The sequence below is a fragment of the Carcharhinus amblyrhynchos genome, chromosome 6 (genome assembly GCF_965287045.1).
Source record: "Carcharhinus amblyrhynchos chromosome 6, sCarAmb.v2.hapA, whole genome shotgun sequence".
Lineage (NCBI taxonomy): Eukaryota > Metazoa > Chordata > Chondrichthyes > Carcharhiniformes > Carcharhinidae > Carcharhinus > Carcharhinus amblyrhynchos.
In genome coordinates, this window is record NC_137329.1 from 119941349 (window position 1) to 119968755 (window position 27407).

Below are 27407 nucleotides of genomic sequence, written 5' to 3' on the forward strand. Positions count from 1 at the left end.
AGCCACCGTTAATAGTTGCTGCTCGTGTCAATTGGTTAATTCACAAAGCTATACCTCAATTAAAACACACCTTTACACGCTTTCTCCTTTAGTATTCCGTTGGCTGCCCCTCTGCAACAGCCTGGTCCACACTTCCGTCACATCCACCACATGCTCTCTTGCTACAGTATCCTTCGTGCCTGTATCTGTTTAAAACCCATTACATGTCTAACTCGTTCCAATACTGCCAAAAAGTCTCAGATTCCTTTTCTCTCTTGCCAGGGACGCCTGACCGGCTGAGTATTTCAAGTAGTTTCTGTTCATATTTCAGACAGTATTTCGCTTCTGTAATCCCAATATTTCTCCTATTTAAAAAAAATGCTTATCCTTAAATTAATTAAGGTACAAATTCTAACATTATAGGGAAAATATTGAGAGGTTCCTGATTACTCCAGGGAAATGGATGTCTTCTGTGCAGGCTGCACCAAAGCTATAAATATGTTTGAGACTTTAACTACAAACAAAGTGAACCTTTCTCAGAGGAGAGGCAGTTGATGTCACCAAATCCCATCATCAAGCTACTGGGATATAGGGAGCCAATGAGAATGCCACCATTTGAGCCACAGGGGAGTTGAAGGGCCAATTAGCAATACCACAGACAAACAATAATTCAAATACAGGTAAAAAAAAATATTTTTCTTCAATAATTCTGTGCCCACAAATTTCTTTCAGGCTAGAGATTTTATTATAAAAGTTGCATTTAAAAAAAAGCCTGTATGATGTAAAGGAAGGAGCACTTTCTGATGCAATAAATAAAAGTCAAACAGAAGTTGAATCAATACAAATGTAAAATTACGGTTTTTATTTTGCATAGACTTGTGTGAAAAACAATTGACATTTAATCTTACTTTAATTTAATTTAGCTTACTTTAATTTCACCCTGATTCTGTGCCTCAGAGTATCGATGGCCTTGTACACATCATAACAATGTACGAAGGAATTAATCCACAGAAAGGTTAAAATTCCATGATAGAAAAACGTTCAGGTGTCCCATTTTATTCCACTTGAATAGTCTACGAAATTTTCAATCGTAAAGAAATAGATACAAAAGGAAATAGGAGAGGCATGTTGCACAGAAAGTAGATCTGGCAAGGTTTAGTGGTACATTTCCCAGTTTCGGTGCTGGGACCCGATTATTTTAGCACAGGAATAGCCAATTATTCAGTCCTTACTTTTTAGCAGAATATCAGCTTCAACATCCAATCGTGCAGGACAACCAGAGGTTAAATGTAGAGACTTAAAAGTCCAAAGATGTAGGTTTCTTTTCTCATTAACTAGGATGTTCTTACTTGCTGCACAGTCTGTTGATTATCTAGACACTCCTGGAGTTTGTCCTCAGTCATTGTTAACCGCTGCTCTAAGATCGAAACTGTCTGGAAACAAAGCGTAACGCTGTAATTAATTTCTTGCACACATTTACTGCAGATGAGGTAATACATTTTAGCACAGGAATTAGTAGGCATTTATTAAGGGACCGGATAAAGCAGTGGCTAACACAAGGACATTATTCTAGTCACTGATTATTTGGTGTGGTTTTTAGCATTTAAGCTCTAGCAGGAACTTACTAACTCTAATTGTTTGTATTTAGGGGAAAACAAAGCCACCCACTGGAATTTTCCCTGGCTTTTTTTTTTAAAAGCAGCGCTGATGGGAAACCTGTGACATCTCTGAGTAATGGCTGCATTATTGAAAGAAGCTGCCTGCAGGGACCAGAGCTTAAATTCAAACCAGATTGATGCAATTGAAGTTTGATTGTAAAGAATTGACTAGATTGGAAGCCTGGATACAAAAATATTACAGCAAATGCTTAAAAAAAAGCTACAAACATTGTAAATGGTGGATAGATAGATTGCTGGATAGCAGGACTTGTCTATGCATAATATCTACAATTCCAGTTTCCCGTTCTATTGATCTCCTCAGAAAATCCCAATATTTAAGAGCCAAACGACCCATTTTCTGTCCTAACCTAAATCCCACACTTGCTCATTACCTCACAGACCAATGCTGGTTTCCTGTGCCAAATTTAAAATATTTATCCTAAAGCTTTGTCCCATCTTAACTCTGCAAACACCTCCACCTTGCAGCTCCTCTGGTAAAAATCATAGAACCCTACGTGCAGAATGAGGCCATTCAGCCCATTGATTGAGCACTGACCCCACTCAGGCCGTATCCCCATAACCCCACATATTTACCCTATCTAGTCCCCCTGATACTATGGGGCAATTGAGCATGGCCAATCCATCTAACCCGCACATCTTTGGACTGTGGGAGGAAATGAGAGCACCCGGAGGAAACCCACGCAGACACGGAGAGAATGTGTGTCCCTAACTGGGAATTGAACCCAGGTCCCTGGCGCTGTGAGGCAGCAGTGCTAACCACTGTGCTGCAGAATATTTTCTATGTGTATAAAAACTTTTTGACCGGGCTCTGGGAAGGAGCGAGAGAGGCATTCCCCGGGGTCACTAGCCCCAGCTGTGATTCCCGATGGCCCTTTGAATCAGGAGAGAGGGCCAAATTGGGATTCCTGCCAGGTATCAAGCCCGTTGCGAATCTCCTGGCCCATTGCATCTGACGGGATCAGGTATTTGCCCAGAGAGGGCGAGAATCTGATCAGAACGAATTTAAATACATTTAAATATAATGACCAACTTTTAGACCGGATACTCCAGCCTGCTGGTATCTCCTCAACTCCCGCAGGCTCCAATCTGGGCTTCCCTTATTGCCGTGGAAATCACTCTTAGGATGGTGATTTCAGGCACCTTTCTGGTCCCTGTATCTGCGTGGGTTTCTTCCGGGTACTCCGGTTTCCTCCCTCGATCCAAAGACATGCTGGTTAGGTTGACTGGCTATGATAAATTGCCCCTTGGTGTTAGGGGGACTAAAGATGTGGGGTTATGGGGATAAGGCCTGGGTGGGAGGCTTGATGGGCTGAATAGCCTCCTTCTGCACTGCAGGGATTCTATGATTCTATTACTCTCTGTGTTTTGAAAAACCTTTGAAGTGGCCTGGTCTCACTAAAATCTGTGCCCCAAGAACACCAGAGAGGCGTCAAAATCCATTCTACAGTAGGGAATGCCCTTGGTTGACTTTAGAAGCCTCAGGTATTACCAGACTTCTCTGAAGTACATTGATTTGCAGGAACATTCAATTTCACTAGGAAAATCCCCCATTTGGCTTGAATGAGCCCCAGCAGTTCCGGACCTCTTAGAACTGCTTTGATTGACAACTCTAGAGCAGATCTGAGAGGGTATTAGCCGAGCTTTGTTTAAATAAGGGACTAATGGTCCATTAGCCGCCAAGAGCTTTTCTGACCAACAACTCCAGGGCGAATCAAAGAGTTAATTATTGATACAATCAGGTCACACTTCATTAAGCCTGAAATACTTTCTCTTTTCACTACACCTGTTCTGTGGTGTAGCGAAATTTTATTAAACACCGCAATTTTTTTCTGACCTTTCCAAGAAAGCAGATTTGCTTTCTAATACCTTTTTTTTTAAACAACTAGCTTTTTTTTTCTTGCTTGCAAAGCTTCTCATTGAACTCATAAGCTTCATGATCCCATTCTTTTCTTTACTTTTTTTTTGCCAAGCTTCAAGGTTGGACAGATTCTGGTTTTTTATCTTTAAGATAGAGGTAGTTGAAGGAAGATTTAGCTGTGGTACATATAATAATGGACAGGCTTTGACAGAGTAGATACAGAAGAACCTATTTCTAAAAGCAGAGGAGTCACCAGGGGACACAGATAAAAAGTAATAGGCTGAAGGATTAAAGGGGAGTTGAAGGAAATTATTTTAACCAAAGAGTGGGAGTTGTTTGGGGGTGGGGGGGAGGAGGAGGCGGAAGAGACTGGATAGAGACATAAAGCTTCAAACATGTAGTGCGTGATTATCCAAAAGGATCATATCTATGGGGCTGCTGCCAGGGAATAAATGAATTTGATGGGCTGAATGGTCACCTCCTCTGTCATTACCTATAGCCAATCTCCTCGCTTCATCCAATGAGACCCTCAGAAGGCCTATTCACATTAGTTAAATAAGATATCCAAATAATTCTGCTCATTTCTCAATTTTCTGCATCTTCCAACTGGTCACTGGGAGCTTTGAAAAGGCTGGTATTGGGGTAACTTTCCCTCCCTGTTTGCCTTCCAATGATTAGATGAGACTGGAAACCCATGGGGCATTACGTATGCTAATCTATATCTTTCTGCTTTATTGTGTACAAGTCTATTGTAATGTGCCACCCTGACACTCCTTCACTAGATACAATTTCAGAACTACACATCATTAGCTATTCTGTTTGGTTTTAACACTCGTAGAAGCGAAATTCTTTTCTCTTATTGTATCGCTCTGGTGTGGATGATGTGGTTAAAAAGTCTGACAACACCAGGTTTAAGTCCAGCCGATTTATTTGATAGTAAACACACAAACTTGAGGTTAAGCTCTTCTTCAGGTGAATGGAGAGTTCTGGCCTCAGACAGAGCATATAAAGCACTGACAGTTTACAGATTACTGATTAGAATGCGAATCTTTACATCTAACCTGCTGTTCAAGTCCTAAAGTGGCCAATAATGTGAGTGGAAGGAGCATTAAGCACAGGTTAAAGAGATGTGTATTGTCTCCAGACAGTACAGTGAGTGAGGTTTTGCAAACCCAGGCAAGTCACAGGGGTTACAGGTAGTGCAACATGAACCCAAGATCCCTGTTGAGACCGTCCTCATGTGTGCGGAACTGGGCTCTCAGTCTCTGCGCTGTCATGTGTTGTGACGGCCACCTTGGAGAATGCTTACCCGAAGGTCAGAGGCTGAATGCCCGTGACCACTGAAGTGTTCGCCAACAGGAAGGGAACAGTCTTGCCTGGTGATTGTCGAGCGATGTTCATTCATCCGTTGTCGTAGTGTCTGCATGGTCTCCCCAATGTACCATGCTTTGGGACATCCCTTCTTGCAACGTATCAGGTAGAAAAGTTGGCCGAGTTGCAAGAGTATTTACTGTGCACCTGGTGGATGGTATTCTCACGTGTGATGACGTCATCCATGTCGATGATCCGGCATGTCTTGCAGAGGTTGCTGTGACAGGGTTGTGTGGTATTGTGGTCACTGTTCTCCTGAAGGCTGGGTAATTTGCTGTGAACAGTGGTCTGTTTGAGGTTGCGTGGTTGTCTGAAGGCAAGATGTGGGGATGGCCCTGGCGAGATGTTCGTCTTCATCAAATGATATGTTGAAGACTCCGGAGAAGATGTCGTAGCTTTTCCGCTCTGGGAAGTACTGGACGACGAAGGGTACTTTGTCCACCGTGTCCTGTGCTTGCCTTCTGAGGAGGTCGGTGCGGTTTTTTGCTGTGGCGCATCGGAACTGTCGCTCTATGAGTCGAGCGCCATATCCTGTTCTTAGAACATAGAACACTACAGCACAAACAGGCCCTTTGGCCCACGAGTTGCGCTGATCACATCAACACCTACCAATCCATAGACCTATCTATAACCCCCAATCCCACTAAATCCCATATACTCATCCAGAAGTCTTTTAAAAGACCCCAGCGAGTTCGCCTCCTCCACCACTGACAGCAGCCGATTCCATTCACTCACCACCCGAGTGAAAAACTTACCCCTAACATCACTTCTGTACTTGCCTCCCCACACCTTAAATCTGTGTCCTCTCGAAGCGACCATTTCAACCCGGGGAAATAGCCTGAGAATCCACCCTATCTATTCCTCTCAACATTTTATAAACCTCTATCAGGTCGCCTCTCAACCTTCGTCTCTCCAGGGAGGAGTCCCAGCTCCCTCAACCTATCTTCATAAGGCATGCCTCCCAATCCAGGCAACATCCTTGTAAATCTCCTCTGTACCCTTTCAATAGCTTCTATGTCCTTCCTATAGTGAGGCGACCAGAACTGTGCACAGTACTCCAAGTGAGGCCTGACAAGGGTCTTATAAAGTTGCAGCATTACCTCCTGACTCCTAAACTCAATCCCTCGATTTATGAAGACCAGTACACCATACACCTTCTTGTCCACATCCTCCACCTGCGAGGCCGATTTAAGAGTCCTATGGACCCGGACCCCAAGATCCTTCTGCTCTTCAACACTACTAAGACTCCTGCCCTTGATAGTGTACTCGTTCATCCCGTTGGTCCTGCCAAAATGGACGACTACACATTTATCCGCGTTGAAGTCCATCTGCCACTTCTCCGCCCAGTCCTGCATTGTATTTATGTCCTGCTGCAACTTCTGACATCCTTCCAGACCATCCACAACACCACCGACCTTCGTGTCATCGGCGAACTTACGAACCCATCCCTCCACTTCCTCATCTAGGTCATTTATGAAAATGACAAACAGCAAGGGTCCTAGAACAGATCCCTGGGGCACTCCACTGGTGACTGACCTCCATGCAGAAAAAGACCCATCCACAACCACTCTCTGCCTTCTGTAGGCAAGCCAGTTCTGGATCCACAAGGCCAAAGCCCCTTGGATCCCATGCCCTCTCACCTTCTCAAGAAGTCTTGCATGGGGGACCTTATCAAACGCCTTGCTGAAGTCCATGTACACCACGTCCACTGCACTTCCTTCGTCAATGTGTTCAGTCACATTTTCGAAGAACTCAACTAGGCTCGTAAGGCACGACCTGCCCTTGACAAAACCATGCTGACTATTTCTGATCTAGCCAAACCTCTCCAAATGCTCGTAAATCTTGTCCCTCAGAAGCCTCTCCATCAGCTTACCAACCACTGAGGTCAGACTCACCGGTCGGTAATTTCCCGGGCTATCTCTGTTCCCTTTCTTGAAAATAGGAACCACATCCGCAATCCTCCAATCTTCCGGAACCTCTCCCGTCTCCAGTGACGACGCAAAGATCAGACGACGAAAGATGCCCTCATTCTTATGAGGGCATCTTTCAGTGTCTGGAGGTGTCTGTCACGATCCTCCTCATCTGAGCAAATCCTGTGTATACGGAGGGCTTGTCCATAGGGGATGGCTTCTTTAACATGTTTAGGGTGGAAGCTGGAGAAGTGGAGCACTGTGAGGTTGTCTGTGGGCTTGCGGTACAGTGAGGTGCTGAGGTGACCATCTTTGATGGAGATGCGTGTGTCCAAGAATGCAACCGATTCTGGGGAATAGTCCATGGTGAGTCTGATGGTGGGGTGGAACTTATTGATATCATCATATAGTTGTTTCAGGTGATTGTTCACCATGAGGCCAAAGAAAGAAAATGTCATCGATGTATCTAGTGTATATCATCGGTTGAAGATTCTGTGCGATGAAGAAGTCTTGTTCAAACCTGTGCGTGAAGGTGTTGGCATATTGAGGTGAGAATTTGGTCCCCATGGATGATGTGCACAGCAGTGACAAAACCATTTCAGGGATGGTTGGAATCCTCCTGCTTGAGAAACCCACAAAAGTTTGCTGCTATTGACTTGGTGAAAACAAAGCTGATTGCACACTCAGGGTTTGGGAAACACAGCCTGATTAGAATGAAACCACTGGTTATGGGCAGAAGAATTAGGGGTCCAGTCTATCTCTCTCCTTTGTTTGTAACACCACTATTGCAAAATAGCAAGTCATTCAGTAATCAGACTGATGTTATAAACAATCAAGCAGCAATATCACAAATCAAATCAGCTCTTGCATGAGGTTTGAATGCAGAGATTTGAGTCATGATTTTCTGCAAACAAAATAACTGCCAGCAGTTAATTCCAAGAAACCTGGTATCTCTTGTGATCCTTCTTGGTGCATGAGTAAATTGCGGCAAGTAATCACCCAGGAAAGTGTATTTGGTTAGAATTCTTAGAGAAAGGGCCTTTCTCTAAGAATTCTAACCAAATATTGAGCATTCATTGTGATTACCAGCAATAGAGAATAATTATTGCTTTACATGGCAGGAGTTAGTGCAGACAGAGTACTCCATGCAGTCACCCGAGTTTGTTTTTGAGACAGACAGTGGTTTTAACGGGTTAGCGGCAATAGTCATTTCCCAGAAGCAGAGACACCCACTCAGCCCATCCTGTCTGTGCTAACTCTTCAGTACAGCTATCAAAAGGAGGTTACCTTTGACAGGACTGGAAGATCCCACTGGTGGGAAGGGCAGAAAAATCCCACCCTACATGACAATTCATTATTAGGCTTACTCTTCCTTTGAATAACTGGAATTAGGATTAAAAACTAAAATAGCACTTTTGTAACTAATGCTATGGTAACAGTACATGCAGCCAATGATAATCTATTTCAGCCCTTAACCTAACAGCTTCAGAAAACTTCAATTCCGAGACCAAGTGTTGTTATAATGCTGTTTAAAATATACCTGCAGGATAAGAATTGCTTTTTTAGCAAACAAAATATTTTTTCCTCAATGGAGGGAAACATAAGTTTGAATTCACGGTCCCCTACAGGCAGAAACCAAAGTACATTTGTGAACTATTTTTATGATGGCACGGTGGTTAGCACTGCTGCCTCACAGCGCCAGGGACCTGGGTTCATTTCCCGGCTTGGGTCACTGTCTGTGCAGAGTCTGCACATTCTCCCGTCTGCGTGGGTTTCCTCCCACAGTCCAAAGACATGCTAGTTAGATGCATTGGCCATGCTAAATTCTCTCTGTGATCCTGAACAGGTGCTGGAGCATGGTGACTGGGGATTTTCACAGTAACTTCATTGCATTGTTAATGTAAGCCTTACTTGTGACTAATAAACAAACTTTAATAACTAACTCCAGAGTAAAAGTGAATTGTGATTTCTCACTCCTAGTCAGCTCAATAAATTAATCTTGAAAGTTCATTTGCAAGAGTCAGTTTGGTCACGGCAATACATCAGTTATTGGCTGAGGTCAGAATTTAAACAGGACATGTTTAAGGTGTCAAACTTGGGCACAGTGGGTGCACCCTTGCCTCTGACTCAAGAGGTCATGACCCTGAGGCCAATTCAAGGTACCAAGACACAATTTATCTGATATTTCAGCGTAGTACTGAGAGGCTCCTGCACTGTTGGAGCTGCTGTCTTTCAGATGAGATGTTAAACCAAGAAGCTTGAAGACACTATAAAATCCCATGGCACAATCTGAGCAGCAAAACAGTTCTCCGCATGTCCTGGTTAACCTAAGCTGTAAACCTAAACTGCACACCAAGAACAGGAGGCATCTCTACAGCATAACCTAAACGATCTCAGTTCTGTTTGTAAGGCTATGCACAAATTCACACATTCTTCTTTTTACAGCTGTGACTTCACTTCAGAAGCACTTCACTTGCCTTGAATGTTTTGGAAAGTTATGAAACTGTGGGAGGCGCCATATGAATGCAAAATATTTTCGGCTTTGCAATCTTGAGGAGTTAAGACTGAAATTAGTTCTAGATGTCTTTTGTCGCGTCAGATCAAGGTTAGCCTTGGCACAATGTTTCAACATTCCATGTACGATGACTCACATATTTGTAAAACAAATGCAAATCCCTGAAGTATAAGAACACTGAGGATTAAAGTGTAACAATCTTCTATAAAGGAGAATATATACAAGTGACTGGTTCATCAGTGCTTAGTTATGAAAGAATTTACTCAATGCATGTGGGAAGAACTTACCATGAATATAGCATTGAAGGAATAGGGCATAATCTATTATTTGTATTTATGGTCTTCATGACATTCACATTAAATGTCTCCTTTTCGAAATGTAAAAAAAAACTTTTGTAAGACCAACGTAGAGCAGGGGTGGTCAAACTTTCTGAACCTTGGTCAGATACGATTATCTAAGAGCCGCAAGACATGGTCAATCTTTACAAACAAATTTTTATTACTGTTGAATACAATTATGTGCTTTCTCTCCCTTCTGCCCACTCACTCACCCTCTCTCTCCCCATCCAGCCACACTCACCAATCCCCTCCTACTCCACCTGCCTGGATTCCTCCACCATGCAGAGGCCATGGTACGTGTTGGTACCAATGACATAGGTAGAAAGATGGATGAGGTTGTGCATCAAGAATTCAGGGAGTTAGGCAATAGACTAAGGAGTAGGATCCCTTGCGTTGTAATTTCTGGATTACTCCCATTGCCACAAATTAGTAAGTTCAGAAATAGGAGAATAGCACAGATGAATGCGTGGCTAAATATTTGGTACAGGAGGAAGGGTTTTAGATTTCTGGACCACTGGGACTGCTTTTGGGGAAGGTGGGACCTGTACAAGCAGGATAGTCTATATCTGAACCAGAGCAGGACTAACTTCCTTGATGAAGGATAATTATATTAGGTGATTTCAACTTTCCCAACATTAATTGGGATAATCATCATGTCCGGAGCTTAGATGGAATAGAGTTCTTAAAACATTTACAGGAAAACTTCATAGGTCAACACGTAGATGATCCAACAAGGGAAGCAGCTGTGCTGGATCTAATTCTGGGAAATGAAGCTGCACAGGTGGTTGATGTGTGGGAGGGGGAGTATTTTGGTGATAGTGACCACAACATGGCTCAGTTCAAATTTATTATGGACAAAGAAATAGGCAAGTTGCAGAAAAAGGTTTTGGGCTGGGGGAAAGAGTAGGCAGGGTCCAGCCAAGGAAGACTGTAACGAGTCACTTGTGGGAAAATCTACAGAAAAGCAATGGGGTGGCATTCAAAGATGAAACAGGGAGGATACAGGCCCAACACATTCCCTCTAAGGTAATAGGAAGGTGCAACAAACCAAGACAACCATGGATGACCAGGATACAATGAGAAGGAAAAGAGGGGCTTTAAACAAGTATAAGGAGAATAAGTCTGTGGAGGCATAATTGGAGTACAGAAAGTGCAGGATGGATCTTAAGAAATCAAATAGGAGAGCAAAGAGGGGATATGAGAAAGAAATGGCTGGTAAAAGTAGGGAAAATCCTAAGATATTCTATAAGGGGCATAGACCAGCTAGATAGTCAATATCTTTTCCCAAAGATTCTAAAACTAGAGGGCATAAATTTAAGGTGAGAAGGGAGAGATACAAAAGGGTCCAGAGGGGCAATTTTTTCCACACAGAGGGTGGTGGTGGTGAGTGTCTGGAACAAGCTGCCAGAGATAGTAGTAGAGGCGGGTACAATTTTAACTTTTAAAAAGCATTTAGACAGTTATATGGGTAAGATGGGTACAGAGGGATATGGGCCAAACATGGGCAATTGGGACTAGCTTAGTTGTTTTAAAAAAAGGGCAACCTAATTGAAGTGTTCAAGATTATAAGAGGCGTGGACAGGGTAGATAGGGAGGAGCTGTTCCCTTTAGTTGAAGGGTCAGTTACAAGAGGACACAACTTAAAAGTGAGGGGTGACAGATTTACCCGCTTGGGGGAGGGTTGTGGAAGCGGGATGCCTCACATCCTTTAAAAAGTACCTGGATGAGTATTTGGCACGCCATAACATTCAAGGCTATGGGCCAAATGCTGGTAAGTGGGATGAGGCAGGGCAGGTCAGGGTATTTCATGTGTCAGTGTAGACTACGTGGGCCGAAGGGCCTCTTCCGACTGTAGTATTCTGGTGATTCTGATTGTGATGTGGGAGGTTGAATGGAGAAAAGCAGTTAAGGTCTAAACTCCATTTCACAGCCTCCCGTATCCCCGGCCCAGCCCCACTCCTCGCCAACACTGCCACAACTAACACCCCCCTCCTGTCACAAACATCCTCTGCAAAATTCACACTCTGCCTCCCCATCACACAGCCCCATTATCAGTTCCTGCCGAGCCCCACTCTCACTCCAGTTACAAAGAAACTAGAAAGAGTAGGCCATTCGGCCCTACAGCCTGCTTCGCCATTCATTTTGATCATGGCTGACAATTTAATACTCCGATACCACCCCCCCTTCTCCAGGTCTCAGACGTTCCAGTGGATGCGGCAGCTCTGTGCACCCAGCCGTGGCCCCACCCAATTCCCCAGAATGATCCAGATTAATCTCCCAAACCTTAACAACCACCCCACATTATCTGTAAAGCTGCACTCTGCTGTATTTGTAAAAGAGGCACCCCGACATAATGCATGCTTTGTTTCAGTCCAAATAGCTTGATGATCAGTCCGATTTATTTTCCTTCGCTGTTTTAAGTGGCTAGATTTCCTCTTGTCCGTTACTTAGAAAATCTTGGCTGAATTCCAATCCCATAAGTCACAGATGAAAATATCATTGGACCAAAGTTCATCCTTCTAATATCCAATTCTTCCATTACAACACTCAAGATCAAGCCTAATGCTTCACAATTTTAAACAGCACAGATTGCTATTTAGCCCATTGTGCTTGTGCTGCCTTTGACAGAGCCACAAACTTAACATTTTCATACCCTTTACCCAATCCTTTTTCCAAATTTGAAAACTATTTTGAATTCCGCATTCACTATTTTTTTCTACTGGGGAACTAACTCCTCCTGACAACTCAGTTACACCCTCTAGTTTCTAACTCTTATTTATCATATTTAAACCACTTATAATTTTGAAAATAGTTATATTGTTTGTCGAGTAAATATTGTAAGAAGTCTCACAACACCAGATTAAAGTCCAACATGTTTATTTGGTAGTAAACCCACTAGCTTTCAGGGTTTGCCCCTTCGTCAGGTGAGTGGAGAGATATATACAGATATATGCTCTGTTTGTGACCAGAGCTCTCCACTCACCTGACGAAGGGGCAAACGCCAAAAGCTAGTGTGTTTACTATCAAATAAACTTGTTGGACTTTAACCTGGTGTTGTGAGACTTCTTACTGTGTTTACCCCAGTCCAACGCCGGCATCTCCACATCATGGGTAAATATTGGCCAGGATATTGAGAGAACTCCCCTACCTTTTTTTTTCAAACAGTGGCAAGGGATTTTGTTTTAAACATTCACACAGGAGAGTAGGTAAGCGTTTCTCTTTAATGTCTCACCCAAGAGATAGCACCTCTAACAATACTGTACTAAAATGTCAGCCCACCAACACCTCTACTTTCTTAGGAGACAAAGAAATGCGGCATATCCGCTACGGCTCTCACTAACTTTTACAGCTACACCACAAAGCATGCTTTTCTGATGTATCACAACTTGGTATGGCTTCTGCTCTGACCAAGACCACAAGAAACAAAGCTGTAAATGTAGCCCAGTCTATTATGCAAACCAGCTTCCCATCCATTGACTCTGTCTACACTTTCTGCTGCCTTGGAAAAGCAGATAGCACAATTGAGGACCCCATGCACCCTGGACATTCTGTCTTAAGAACATAAGAAATAGGAGCAGGAGTAGGCCATCTAGCCCTTCGAGCCTGCCCCGCCATTCAGTAAGATCATGGCTGATCTGTCGTGGCTCAGTTCCACATTCCTGCCACCTTCTTCCATCAGGAAAAAGATATAAATGTCTGAAATCATGTACCAACCGACTCAAGAACAGCTTCTTATCGGCTGCCATCAGACTTTTGAATGGACCTACCTTATATTAAGTTGATCTTTCTCTACACCCTCGCTATGACTGTAACACTGTATTCTGCACCTTTCCTTCTCCCCTATGAACAGTATGCTTTTTCTGTATAGCGCAAGAAACAATACTTTCCACTGTATACATACATGTGACAAAAATAAATAAAAAAGCCTACATGATCAATTAAGTTGATGGAATTAAATCAAGTAAAACAGCACAAGAATATCCTTGTCTTGCCCCCACTACATAAAACATTGGTAAGCTGATTACACTACTGCAAAAAGTTATTTGCATTCATCCTTAATTCACTTGTTTTGAAATAAATTCAATTAACACTTCTAACATGTTAGACATCATTTTGCTTTACAGAATTGTTGCTACCCCTGAAGTAACAGTCTTGCCAATTAGCAGCTCTTTAGATACAAAAAGAAATTCCCAGAGCAAACCTCCTCACCAATTATCAACTCTTTAAATGTGAACAGGAATTACCCACCTCGTTCCCTAGTCAGCTCTCAGAGGCTGCTTTCCATGTTGCGGCACTGTCCTTGGCGCAGGAATCACTACCATCCCCTCTTTCCTTGCAAAGCAGTGACCAACCTTGTGCATGCACATTTTCCGCAACTGTTGCTGAATCTGTCCTGCAGTAGAAAGCTGGTCACGTTTGCTCCCAGTAAGTTGCCAGGGCCACAATCCTTACGTGGGTCTTGTGGAGCCTGTGACAAACTCAATAATATTGCTGGACGTTCATGCTCCTCCTTCAAAGACCACCTTGTGGCTACCTTAACAAATCTACAGAATTTAATCTAGGAGTGTTGAAGGCTCTCTAAGGATTGTTGCTAGGACCCAGCCTCACTAGGATTCTGCCAAGTGCAATATAAAAGCAAAGAAATTTGATTTAGCAATAAGGGAACCTGCAGTTTCACTGCAAGTAGTACTGTACATTAATAGAAAAGGTGGGATCATAGTTATTTCAATGATAAAGTTCAAGATAGCAGACCATATACGCCTGTAGAAAACTAATTAAATTCATTTAACACTGTAGCTTTATGAAGAGTATGACACACATCTAGTTTTGATGTGGAGATGCCGCTGTTGAACTGGGGTAAACACAAAAAGAAGTCTCACAACACCAGGTTAAAGTCCAACAAGTTTATTTGATAGCAAACCCACTAGCTTTCGGAGCACTTGCTGTTCCTTCGTCAGGTGAGCGGGAGTTCTGTTCACAAACAGGACATATAAAGACACAAGCTCAATTTACAAAATAATGGTTGGAATGCGAGTCTTTACAATTAATCAAGTCTCAAAAGTATAGACAATGTGAGTGGAGAAAGCGTTAAGCACAGATTAAATTGATGTGTATTGTCTGGAGACAATACACATCTAGAGACAACACACATCTCTTTAATCTGTGTTTAACGCTCTCTCCACTCACATTGCCTGCACCTTTGAGACTTGATTACCTGTAAAGATTCACATTCCAACCATTATTTTGTAAATTGAGCTTCTGTCTTTATATGCCCTGTTTGTGAACAGAACTCCCACTCACCTGATGAAGGAGCAGCAAGCGCTCTGAAAGCTAGTGGGTTTGCTACCAAATAAACCTGTTGGACTTTAACCTGGTGTTGTGAGACTTTTTACACATCTAGTTTGCCAAGGGAGATCCAAAACATTCATTTGGGCGACTCAAATGGCCTCCCTTTGTGCTGTAACCATTCTATTATTCTCCATTTTGCTGTTTATAAATCAGTTGCTATATCTGCTACATAACAATAAGTAGGGCAGGTAGCTTGGTGGTTACGGTACTGGACTAGCAATTTAAAAGTCAGGTTTATATCCCACCTTAGCATGTTACAAAATGGCATTCATTAAATTGATTTATGGTGGTCTGTTACCACAGAACGACAATTCAAGTTACTGAATTGTTGTAAGAATCCACCTTGTTCCTGAAAACCCTCCAGGGAAGTGAACCTACACGTGAATCTAAATCCACACTAATGTTTGACCCTGGCACTCCCAGGACAGGTATACAACTCGGAATGGAAGAGGAGCCATTTGACAAAGTCAGCAGGGACCAGCCTACTTCTAGATCCCCATCCTGTTCTGTCATTGATGGTTACAAGTCTTAACTAACTTTCCCACAGTCTTTGAATGCCTTTCTTCAGCATCCCCACTTTGCCATTTCAGGACAGGCTTTTCTTCAAGGTTTTTCTTCACAAAGCAATAATGTTGAATGAATTAAAACTAGTTTTTTTTTTAAGAAAAGAATGGACATGCTTCTGTCTGCTAAATTCAACTTTGTCATTCAAATGTTAATGACCCCACCCATCTGGATGGCATGGTGGCACAGTGCCAGAGACCCAGGTTCGATTCCTGGCTTGGGTCACTGTCCGTGTGGAGTCTGTACATTCTCCCTTCAGGTGCTCCGGTTTCCTTCCATAGTTCAAAAGATGTGCAGGTTTGGTGTGTTGGCCAGACCAAATTCTCCCTCAGGTGTACCCGAACAGGCGCCAGAGTGTGGCGACCAGGGGATTTTCACAGTAACTTCATTAATACCAGCTGCACTGCAAAATGCTTTGAATTGTCGCTTTGTTTGTTGTAAGCCCAAAGTTGCTGCTTGGCAATCTCAGAGATGTATTAAACTATTACACCAATGCAATTCAGTCAGACTTTCTTTTCACTCTCTGCCAAGTAGCAACTTTCATGTTTAATCTTGCACAAAATTAATTAAAAACTTTCTGTACACCACTTTATATTACACCGACTAGCTGTTTGATAATGGAGGCGTTGGATTGGATAGCATAAAATGTCATATGACCTGGCTGTATTGCAAAACTGCTGCAGGAAATAACTCTAATATTGCCCAAGACTTGACAAAGTGTGGCAACCAGCTTGGTTATACTGCAGGCCAAATTCCAAAACAACACAACTGTGATTGCACTGGGTTTAAAATCATGACTTACAACACTGTTTCTGCACAGCCAAAACTTCCTCAATGATCAGTGAATGGGATTAACTCAGAAACCCTCCCCACACCCTGGTAGCTGGATTTCAAAGTCTCTGAAGCAGTTTAAAGATCCAGGGATATGGAACAAGGGCTGAGAGTGAAGATCGAGGTATACATGAGCCCTTGAGGGACCGAATAGTTCATTCTTATCCGTATTAGCTGTCTGCATAACCAAAACCGCATTTGCTTACATGTAGCACTGAGCAAGAATGTTTTGATTTGATTTATTATTGTCACATGTATTAACCTACAGTGAAAAGTATTGTTTCTTGTGCACTATACAGACAAAGCATAATGCCCATAGAGAAGGAAACGAGAGTGCTGAATGTAGTGTTACAGTTACAGCTAGGGTGTAGAGAAAGATCAACTTAATACAAGGTAGGTCTATCCAAAAGTCTGATGGCAGCAGGGAAAAAGCTGTTCTCGAGTTGGTTGCTATGTGATCTCAGACTTTTGTATCTTTTTCCCTGACCATAGGAGGTGGTGGTAGCGGTCATGAATGCCAATGTCCTGAGGAGGACAGCCACCAAGTGCCACCAAGGGAAGAATGATCTCCTCTGTTCTGCCAGGGTAAGCCACTCTTCTCATCACTCCCAACTCATGCACCCATCACACATCCACAGGGATCTCACTCATACCAACAAAAGGGATGCTACCTTCTCGCACACGCACTTTCATCTGCCCTGTGAGACTTGCCCGCATCAACTTGCTGGTACCACTCACTATCCACACATGCCAGACATCATCATCTGACCTGGCATGCATCCCGCTTACATTCTCCTCATCTGTTTTTACGCAGGAAAAGTTGGCTCCCAACAAGGGGGAGCGACCACAGATGGGTGGAGAGACGCCAGAGCTGGAGTTCCTAACTGACTTTGAGGACAGAGCCATCAAGCTAGCTGAGAAGGACGTTGACCACTCCTGTGCTGACAGGGGTGAGGGTGCTGGCAATAAACTGGTCAGAATTTTGCGGGATCTGTGAGGCCCTTCCAAGAAGGCATCCTCAGGAAGGATGCTTTTCACGCTTCACCTGTTCGAATCTCCCCAATCCCCCCATTGATCTTGCCAAACTCAGGGCCCCGAATAAACCTGCAGAATACACAGAGCCACTCCGTGAGTGCCGTGCTCACCTCTGAGCTCCTCTTGGAGTTGTGCTTTCCAGGTGCACATCTTTTGAAGCCAGTCGTGATTTGCAGCATTAAAATAGCAAGCTGCTGTGGATGAGCTTTTTTGATGGGGGAGGAGCACAAAACGCAGTCCGTCACTGCCGGGGAGTGGAGGACGACTGCAGCAAGTTTCACGCTGATATAAAATACAACTCTGGACTTCTCGTGGTATTTTCTGCTCCTGGTGCCAAACTGGCCCAATGTGAATGGGAACAGAAAATCCCAGCCTGAGGAATAGAGGGATATGGGCCAAATGTGGTCAATTGGGACTAACTTAGAGGTTTAAAAAAAAAAGGTGGCATGGACAAATTGGGCCAAAAGGGCCTGTTTCCATACTGTAAACCTCTATGACTCTAATCATATTGAAAGTGTTGCAAACTTTCTTGCTCGATGACTACTGAAGTTGGAATTGCCATCAGTTCAGTTGATCAGTGAGCTGAAGTGAGGCATGTGACTGACCTTGGATTGTTACTGTATGACTATAATGACATGACTAACAGGTGAAAGCGAAGTGAAATTTCACAAAGCTTTAACCTGTAATTTTAACCCGTAGTTAATGATCTTCTGCAAGATGTTGTTATTGAGAGAGGACATCGCATTTCCATATACAGTGAGAATATAATCTCTTTCAGTGGCATACCTTTTGCGATTTTGAACATTTGGGTTTGTGAAATTTTATGGGGAAGGGCATAGTCTCCATTACAAGTTTGTGTTTTTAACAAAGCAAAACTATGAGTTATAGTCTTGCTTGATTAAAGTTACGAAAGTAACAAATGTACAGGCAATACCCCGTTATTTTGACTGCAACAAATTCAATTTATACATGTTTCTGCCTCATCCCCCATAAAAATGTTTCAGTTTATTATTGTCACAAGTTAGCTTACATTAACACTTCAATGAAGTTAGTGTGAAAATCTCCTAAATCACTACACTCCGGCACCTGTTCGGGTATACAGGGGGAGAATTTAGCATGGCCAATGCACCTACTAAGTCTTTTGGACTGTGGGAGGAAATCAGAGCACCCGGAGGAAACCCATGCAGACATGGTGAGAACATGCAAACTCCACACAGACAGTGGCCCAAGGGCGGAGATGAACCCTGGTCCCTGGTGCTGTAAGGCAGCAGTGCAAAACACTGTGCCACCTGTAACTCAGGAAAAAAGGCATCGAAGAAAGGTTCCCAACATAAAAACTAAGAGATAACAAATAGTAAAACTATTAGTCGAAAGATATATCTTTCGCTTCCAGAATCACTCACTTGGGTTAAAACATCCAGTTGCTGCACGATATGCCCTAATGTGCTGGCAAGCTTTGGTGGGATACCGGTGTGATCTTCCAGAAGGCTAGCTGTAGGTTCACCACTGGCTGGGTCTGCTCCACAGGTGCTTACTGGACACGAAGGATCGAGGGAACTGCTCACCTGGCCTGCTGAATGTGAAGCACGTTCCAGCTCCGCTGCTGTTGACTGCAATCAATTGATGGAAGGGGGAAGAAATATAGAAGGAAAACATCATTCCTGCATTCCAATGTGATGTGCGTAAAGACATTAGCTTCATCTGTCTTCTGTATAATGTCCAACTTCAAACAGTTCTCATTACTGAGTGATGTCTGGCAAAGAAGGAAACTAAGCAACAAGGCTTTCAGTGTGCACAAAGAATTTAGCAGCTCCTGACCAATTGCATTTACATCTGCAACCCATCTGTTCCAATGATCTGTATCTTACCCAGGGAAGAGATTTAAAGCAGACCCGTTCATGATATAAAAGCTACCTGAATAAAGATGATGGACCAGGAATGTAAATGCTGTTATTCGGAAACAAGTTTAAGATTGATAAACACTAACAAATCCTTTTGAGAGTCACTGGATTCATACATTAACCCTTCAAATAAAAAGTGAATACTTTTGTTGTGCACTGATCTTGACAGAAATAAGAAAGCTGATCAGATTTAGCTGAAGGAAGAACAATATTCTCCTCCATTATTCTCTCCTGTCCTTTATATGGCACTAGGGAAACTAGGTAGAGCGACGGATCAATTGTAATTCCATTGCTGCCTAGTGTTGCACATTCAGTCACAAATCAGGCCCCCATATTGGTTTTAGCTCAAAAACCTAGCGGAATAAATTCTACATTACAAAGGTTGCTAGGGTGGGTGTACGCTGTTTAATCCACATTTTAAAAAATTTAATTTGCAGAATCAATCTTTGACCTCTCACCTCAGATGTCAAAGCAAAATACAAAATATGAATAATGTCTGACTGAAACATCCTTGCAAACACCCTTCCTTAAAATGATGAGAGTTTCAAAATGACTTTAAACAATGAATACCATCCCTGTGGTCAATGAATACAATGCAGACATGTTTCTTCAACACGAAGGAAAGCTAAGGCGCACAAACTAAGCCAGTCATAGCTGGTAGGCTTTGTGGAATTACTTCTGAGTCAGAAAAAAAGAAAAACAAGATACAAAGCACGCTTGATGCATCAATGCAGGAAGCTATTACCACAGTATTACCAGCCGGATGTCATGCAGGAAATTAAACTGGTAGCTTCTGTAAATATGATATCACAGTGATCTGTCAGTAATTGATTAATATTGTTTCCTGTCAGGCATAAATGATGATTCTCACTGTGTGGTAGTGACACAGTAGCTTGGGTTTCTGAAGCAATAATTAAGCACTATCCATTCTTCACAGTTCAGTGCTCAGGCAATGAACTCAGATAGCACAGAGTCATGGACATTTTATTCAGGAAAATACCCTTGGGAGAGAAAACTTCACAATTTTAGTATAAAACTGCTCTCAGTTTTGTTCATTCTAAAGCAGCATTAATTCAGACACAGTCAGACATTTTAATTCTTTAACGCTAGGAGGAGGTATAAAAAAGCGAATTGGCCTGTAGGAAACTAAATTTCACCTTTGCCAGGTTGAGAGACTTGACCAAGTTAAAACAAAGTTTCTCCATTTTATATAAAATCATTGGATCCTTCATACAATTGGGCTTCTAATTCAGAGCAATTTTTATGTATGCCACAGGGCATCAGAGTTCCACATCCACTGACACAGAAGAGAGGAACAAGATGATGTACTGAGATGATGCAACTGATTTCTTCAGCTTCTTTACAACCACCAGATCACGTTCGGGATTGTCACTGTGACAAAAGCTCTTTTTACTTGACCAGGGTGTTATAGCCCAACTTGTGACTCCTTACCATGAAAACTGACTAGTTATAATGGGTGGATCTCCACTCCACTCAACAGAAGTATCCCACTGGATATCAACCCACTCACCTGACGAAGGAGCAGCAAGCACTCCGAAAGCTAGTGGCTTTTGCTACCAAATAAACCTGTTGGACTTTAACCTGGTGTTGTGAGACTTCTTGCTGTATCAACTCAGGAGGTCAGAGGCTTGCGCCCTGGGCTCCTGTTTGCCAGGCTTACTCCACTTCTTTTGGACATGTGGACTAGATGTCAACTCGATTTTCAGAGACTTGAATTTTCTCTGATCCTTGGTCTGGCAGCAGGGTCATCCCCATAAACTGCTGCCTCAGGGGGTGGAAATAGCTACTATTGCACCAAAGCTCAATCCATTGCTGTATGTACCAACAAGAACACATTTTTAGAAATAACAGTATTGTTTCCCCTTAGTCAGCTGACAAGATCTTGCAGAAGATTGCAGAGGAGTAGCTCAATCTGCAGATAATTGGATATATCAGGGGGTGGGGGCGGTTTTCCTCGCACACAAAATTGAAAAACATAATTGTACACAAAAATAAAAGGGGTAAACAATCAGACAAAATCTTTCTTCATCCGCACAAAGGAAATCTAGAATGTCAAACTTTGAAACCCCATTTGTCTGAAATATCATAGGATCCCTACAGAAGGAAGCCATTCAGCCCATCAAGTCTGTACTGACCACAATCCCACCCAGACCTTATTCATGTAACCCTCATTTACCCTGCTAATTTTCCTGACTCTAGGGTCAATTTAGCAAAGCCAATCAACCTAACACACACATCTTTGGAGTGTGGGAAGAAACCGGAGCACCCTGAGGAAACCCATAAAGTCACAAGGAGAAAGTGCAAACTCCACACAGACGCTGACCTGAGGCTGGGTCCCCGGCACTGTGTGGCAGCACTGCTAGCCACCGTGCTGCCCATGTTTCAAGAGAGCACCAATGACACACTGTATGACCTCCACCTTTCATCAAATTTGTTTCTTTGAACAAACCCAATTGTTTACCAAAGAAAAGGTTTAACAAAACTTAAAGGGCTAAAATCTGACCTGATGGCCTACAATTTGGGGTTCTAAATGAGATACCTATAGATACTGGCTATGATTTTCCAGAATTGCTTAAGTTCAGGAATAATCCCATCAGATTGGAAGTTGGCAAGTGTTATACCACTTTTCAAGGCGGGAAGAAAGGAAACAGTGAACTACAGGCTCATTAGGAAAATGCTGGCATCTACTATAAGGAAGTCTTAACAACATGCTTAAAAAAAATGATTAAAACAAGTCAGCATGGTTTTACTAAAGGGAATACTGTTTAACAAATTCATTGGAGCTGTTCTGAGGATGTAACTAGTAAGATAAATAAAGAGGAACCAGTAGTTCCCACATTAGAGGTTATTTTTCCCATATAAGAGGTTGGCATGCAAAGTTGAAGCAAATGGAATTGGGGATAACGTATTGGCATGGATTGAGAATTGGTTAGCAGACAGAGAGTAGGAATAAATGGGCTAAGTGGTGATAAACTGTGAAGTCTTGATATATATGAAAGGGATCTGGATGTCCTTGTACACCAATCACTGAAAACAAGCATGCAGGTACTGTAAGCAATTAGGAAGACAAATGGCATGTTGGCTTTCATTGCAAGGCAATTTGAGCACAGGGGTAGGGATCTCTCACTGCAGCTGTGTAGGGCCTTGGTGAGATTGCACCTGGAGTACTGTGTGCAGTTTTGGTTTCCTTAACTAAGAGGAGATATATTTACTATAGAGGGAGTGCAGCAGAGGTTCATCAGATAGATATCTGGAATGGCAGGAATGTTGTACAAGGAGAGATTGGGTTGACTAAGCCTGTGTACAGTTCTGGTCACCCTATTATAGAAAGGATATTATTAAACTAGAAAGAGTGCGGAAAAGATTTACTAGGATGCTACCGGGACTTGATGGTTTGAGTTATAAGGAGAGGCTGGATAGACTGGGACCCTTTTTTCTCTGGAGTGTAGATGACTTAAAGGTGATCTTAGAGCTCTATAAAATAATAAGGGGCACAGATCAGCTAGATAATCAATACCTTTTTCAAAAGGGAGGTGAGTCTAAAGCTAGAGGGCATAGGTTTAAGGTGAGAGATACAAAAGGATCCAGAAGGGCAATCTTTTCACTCAGAGGGTGGCGAGTGTTTGGGACAAGCTGCCAGGAGGTAGTAGGAGAGGTGGGTACAATTTTGTCTTTTAAAAAGCATTGAGACAGTTACATGGGTAAGATGGATATAGAGGGATATGGGCCAAACTTGGGCAATTGGGACTAGCTTAGGGGGTTAAAAAAAGGGGCAGTATGGACAAGTTGGGCCAAAAGGCCTGTTTCCATGCTGTAAATCTCTATGACTCTAATAAGCCTGTATTCACTGGAATTTAGAAGATTGTGAAGAGATCTCTGAAGTGTATAAAATTCTGACAGATAAAGGGATGATGCTTCCCCTAGTTTGGGGGAGGGGGGACAGTCTAGAACAAGGGGTCACAGTTTCAGGGTGCTGGGAAGGTCATTTAGGACTGAGGTGAAGAGACATTTCTTCACTCAGAAGGTGATGAGCCTCTGGAATTTGCTATCAAATAATGCTGAGTCATTGAACATATTTAAGAAATATATAGATTTCTAGACACTAAAGATGTCAAGCGTTCTGGGGAGAGAGCAGGAGTATGTCGTTGAGATAGAGGATCTGAAAGTTCACACTAAATGGTGGAACAGCCTCCATGGCCAAGTGGCCTACTCTAACTCCTACTTTCTAAGTTTCCATGTATGTGCCTGGATTTCCAAAAGGCATTCAAAAAGGTCATTAGACAAGGTAAGGACTCATGGAGTTGGGGATAATACTCTTGCTCGTGAGGAAGTGCACTGAAGGTTTACCAGCTGATTCTGGGGATGACGGGACTGATGTACGAGGAAAGATTGATTGAGTTAGGATTATTTTCGCTGGAGTTCAGGCAACTGAGGGGAGATCTCAAAGGCTTTCAAAATTCAAACAGGATTAGTCAGGGTAGATGCCGGGAGGATGTTTCCGATGGTGGGGGTGTCCAGAACCAGAGGTCACAGTCTGAGGATTCAGGGTAGACTATTTAGGTCAGAGGTGAGGAGACATTTCTTCAAAGAATGGTGAGCCTGTGGAATTCGTTATCACAGGTAGTTGTTGATTGCAAAACATTGAATGTACTCAAGAGGCGGCTAGATATAGCACTTGGGGTGAATGGGATCAAAGGTTATTTGGAAAAAGCAGGATTAGGTTATCGAGTTGGATGATCAGCCACGATTGTAATGAATGGCACGGAAGACTTGAATGGCCAAATGGCCTCCTCCTATCTTCTATGTTTCGCATGGACAAAGAATAGGTTAGCAGATAAAAAGCATTTTCAAGTTAGCAGATAGTGAATAGTGGAGTGTGGCAAGGAAGAACACAGAGGCTACAAAGAGATATAGGTAGATTAAGTGAGTGGGCAACAAGATAGCAGACATAAGGAAATGTGAAGATTTTCATAAAATTAGAAAAGCAGAATATTTTTAAAAGCTGTGAAATCTGTAAGAGATGAACAAAGAGACAGGAACACAAAGTTAGCAAGCAGGTGCAGCAAGAAATTAGGAAGACTCATGGCATGTTGACCTTTATTGCAAGGGGACTGAGGAACAAAAATGAATCAGTTTTGCTGCGATTATACTGAGGGTTTTTGTCAAACCGCGTCTGAATATTGCATGCAGTTTTGGCGTCCACATTTAAGAAAGGATATACTTGTACTGGAGGCAGTGGTACAGTGAAAGATCACTAAATTGTTCCCTGGGATGACGGGGTTGTTCTATGATGAGAGGCTAAATGGGGCTTATTTTCTCTGGTGTTTAGAAGAGTGCAATTGCATTGAATCCTATAAAATTCTGAAGTGGCTTGATAAGTTCGTTCGTGCAGATTGGGGTTGGAGCATCTAAAAGATGGGGCTGGAGCATGGTCTCAGGATAACAGGCCATTCAGGACCAAGATGAGGGAAAAGTGCTGAGGAAGGGGCAGGAAAATAGAGTTAAAGCCCAAGCTTAGCTACAATTGTATTGAAGGCAGAGTATGCTCGACAGGCCAAATGATCTACTCCAGCTCCTCATAGAAATCATAGAATCCCATAGTGCAGAAGGCGGCCATTTGGCCCATCGAATCCCACCCAAGCCCTATCCCCATAATCCCACCTATTTACCCCACCACTCCCTCTAACCTACGCATCCCAGGACACTAAGGGGCAATTTAGCATGACCAATGTACTGAACATCTTTGGACTCAGACGAAACCGGAGCCCCTGGCGGAAACCCATGCAGACATGGGGAGAATGTGCAAACTCCACACAGATAGTGACCCAAACTGGGAATCGCACCCAGGTCCCTGGAGCCATGAGACAGCAGTGTTAACCATTGTGCCACCCTCCTATTGGTAGTGTTCTTGTATCATCTTTAGATTGTGGACCTTGCGTAGAATGTTTTATACAAGTTGTGTTACGTGAATAATAATTACCTTAGACAATAAATTCAGAAAAGATTTTGAAGTAAATTCACAATCCTACTTTAAAATGCTAAGAAAATATCCTCATACCCATCCTCACCCCAAGGGAGCTGACACAATTCACAGCCTTTCTTATTCTCCTTAAAGAAAATGACTGAATCAAAACATAAAATTGTATGAAAAAGGTAACACAAGAACGCTGCTTTCAGTGAGAAACGAAAGGTGAGAAATACTCCAACAGGAAATACTCTAAACAGAAACTGACACTAGAAATAACTGCACAGGAAGGATAATGTGCTTGCATATTCATAAATTGCAAAAAGAGTTATGAAGTCAACAGGAGATAAAAATAACAAGGGGAAGTATACTTTCAGAGGAACATTTAAGAAATGCACGGTAATATTACAATTGCCTCTAAAAGCTTCAGCATGCATCTATACTTAGCTGCACCGATGGATTATTTATTTCTCTCACATTAATGGGTTTTTAACATGCATTTTTCTTTCACTCATTGTCAGGCCTCTTTGGTTAGAAATAGAGAATGTGAATCCTCACTTCTGGGTGCTTTATTTGATTTGATTTACTTGAGCATGCATCATAAAATCTAATTGATTTGTTTTTGTGAAAAAAAATACCCACAGTAGGCTGGGGATCTAATGTACTGCACTATCACTCATATGAACGGCAAAATTATTTGTAGCATTTTATGGTTATGTCAGACAGCAATTTCAAAATAGAAGACCTGGTGCATTTGTCAGTCAAGTGAACTGATTTCAAAGCCTGGATGTGTCCTGTCACTGGAGAAGCTACTTCTGAAATGATATAGTTGCACTGCAGTATATTGTTATTAAAAATACTCAAAGATGCTTTTGGAGTTAACTGTCTGACTTCCATCAGTAAAGTCTGAAGTGGTTGCCACCTAGTACATCCTCACCTTAACTGGAATAATATTCGCCCACACAGATTAACTGCTTGCCCACTCTCTCAATCTAAAAACGGTTAAATGTACTGCTAATAAAGTAAAAATCAACATGAGTGACACAGTGGTTAGCACTGCTGTCTCACAGCGCCAGGGATCTGGGTTTGATTCCCGGCTTAGGTAACTGTGTGGAGTTTGCATATTCTCCTCACGTTTGTGTGGGTCTCCTCCGGGTGCTCCGGTTTCCTCCCACAGTTTTAAGATGTGCGGATTAGGTGGATTGGCCATGCTAAATTGCTCCTTAGTGTCTGGGGGACTAGCTAGGATAAAACACACAGGGTTATGGGGATAGGGCCTGGGTGGAATTGTGGTCAGTTCAGATTCGTTGGGCCCAATGGCCTTTTTCTACAATGTAGGATTCTATAAACTGCAAAGATACAAAATTCAATTTTTGTAACCAGCACTGCCACAATAGATTTTTAAAACTGGTACTAAATAACTTTCCTCTCCAAAGATTTTATTTCTAAAGCAAAAGCTATTAAATTGCAGTGTGATGTTTTAGAAGCAAGTAGCTAAACATCAAACTCATTTCCTATTTCCCCAACTTTGGCAAAACTGAGCCAATTCTGATGTGAATCCAAAGCTACATTGGTAATTGCTTTTTACACAAAATACAAAATAAGGAGCAAGAGTAGGCCATTCAATCCCTCATGCCTGCTCTGCTATTCAATAATAGAACAGAATCCCTACAGTGCAGAAGGAGGCCATTTGACCTATGAAGTCTGCACTGACCACAATCCCACCCAAGCCCTTTCCCCGTAACCCTGTGAATTTACTTTGCTAATTTCCCTAGCACTAAGGTTCAATTTATCATGACCAATCAACCTAACCTGCACATCTTTGGACTGTGGGAGGAAACCGGAGCATCCAGAGGAAACCCACGCAGACACGGGGAGAATGTACAAACTCCACACAGACAGTGAGCCAAGCTGGGAATGGGACCCGAGTCCCTGGCGCCATGAAGCAGCAATGCTATCCACAGTGCCGCTGTGCCGTCCTGGTTGATCTGATCATAGTCTCAAATGCCGCTATCCTCCCTACCCCCAGTACCCTTTGATTCCCTTATTAGTTAAGAATCTTTCACCTTTGCCTCAGATATATTTAATGGC

General features: G+C 42.6%; 1 protein-coding gene across 3 annotated transcripts in view; it reads right to left on the reverse strand.

Moving 5' to 3' along the window:
• Positions 1-826: 826 nt before the first annotated feature.
• Positions 827-27407, reverse strand: part of poc1b (POC1 centriolar protein B) — an 88194-nt gene continuing 61613 nt past the window's right edge. For 2 of the 3 annotated variants that reach the window (XM_080191761.1, XM_080191759.1), the window contains exons 11-12: positions 18833-19039; positions 827-1412 (exon numbers count right to left, since the gene is read on the reverse strand). In XM_080191761.1, the coding sequence (XP_080047887.1) occupies positions 1314-1412; positions 18833-19039 (306 nt within the window). In that variant the 3' untranslated portion in view covers positions 827-1313. The remainder of the gene's footprint in view (positions 1413-18832; positions 19040-27407) is intronic. The other variant, XM_080191760.1, reaches the window with a different exon arrangement.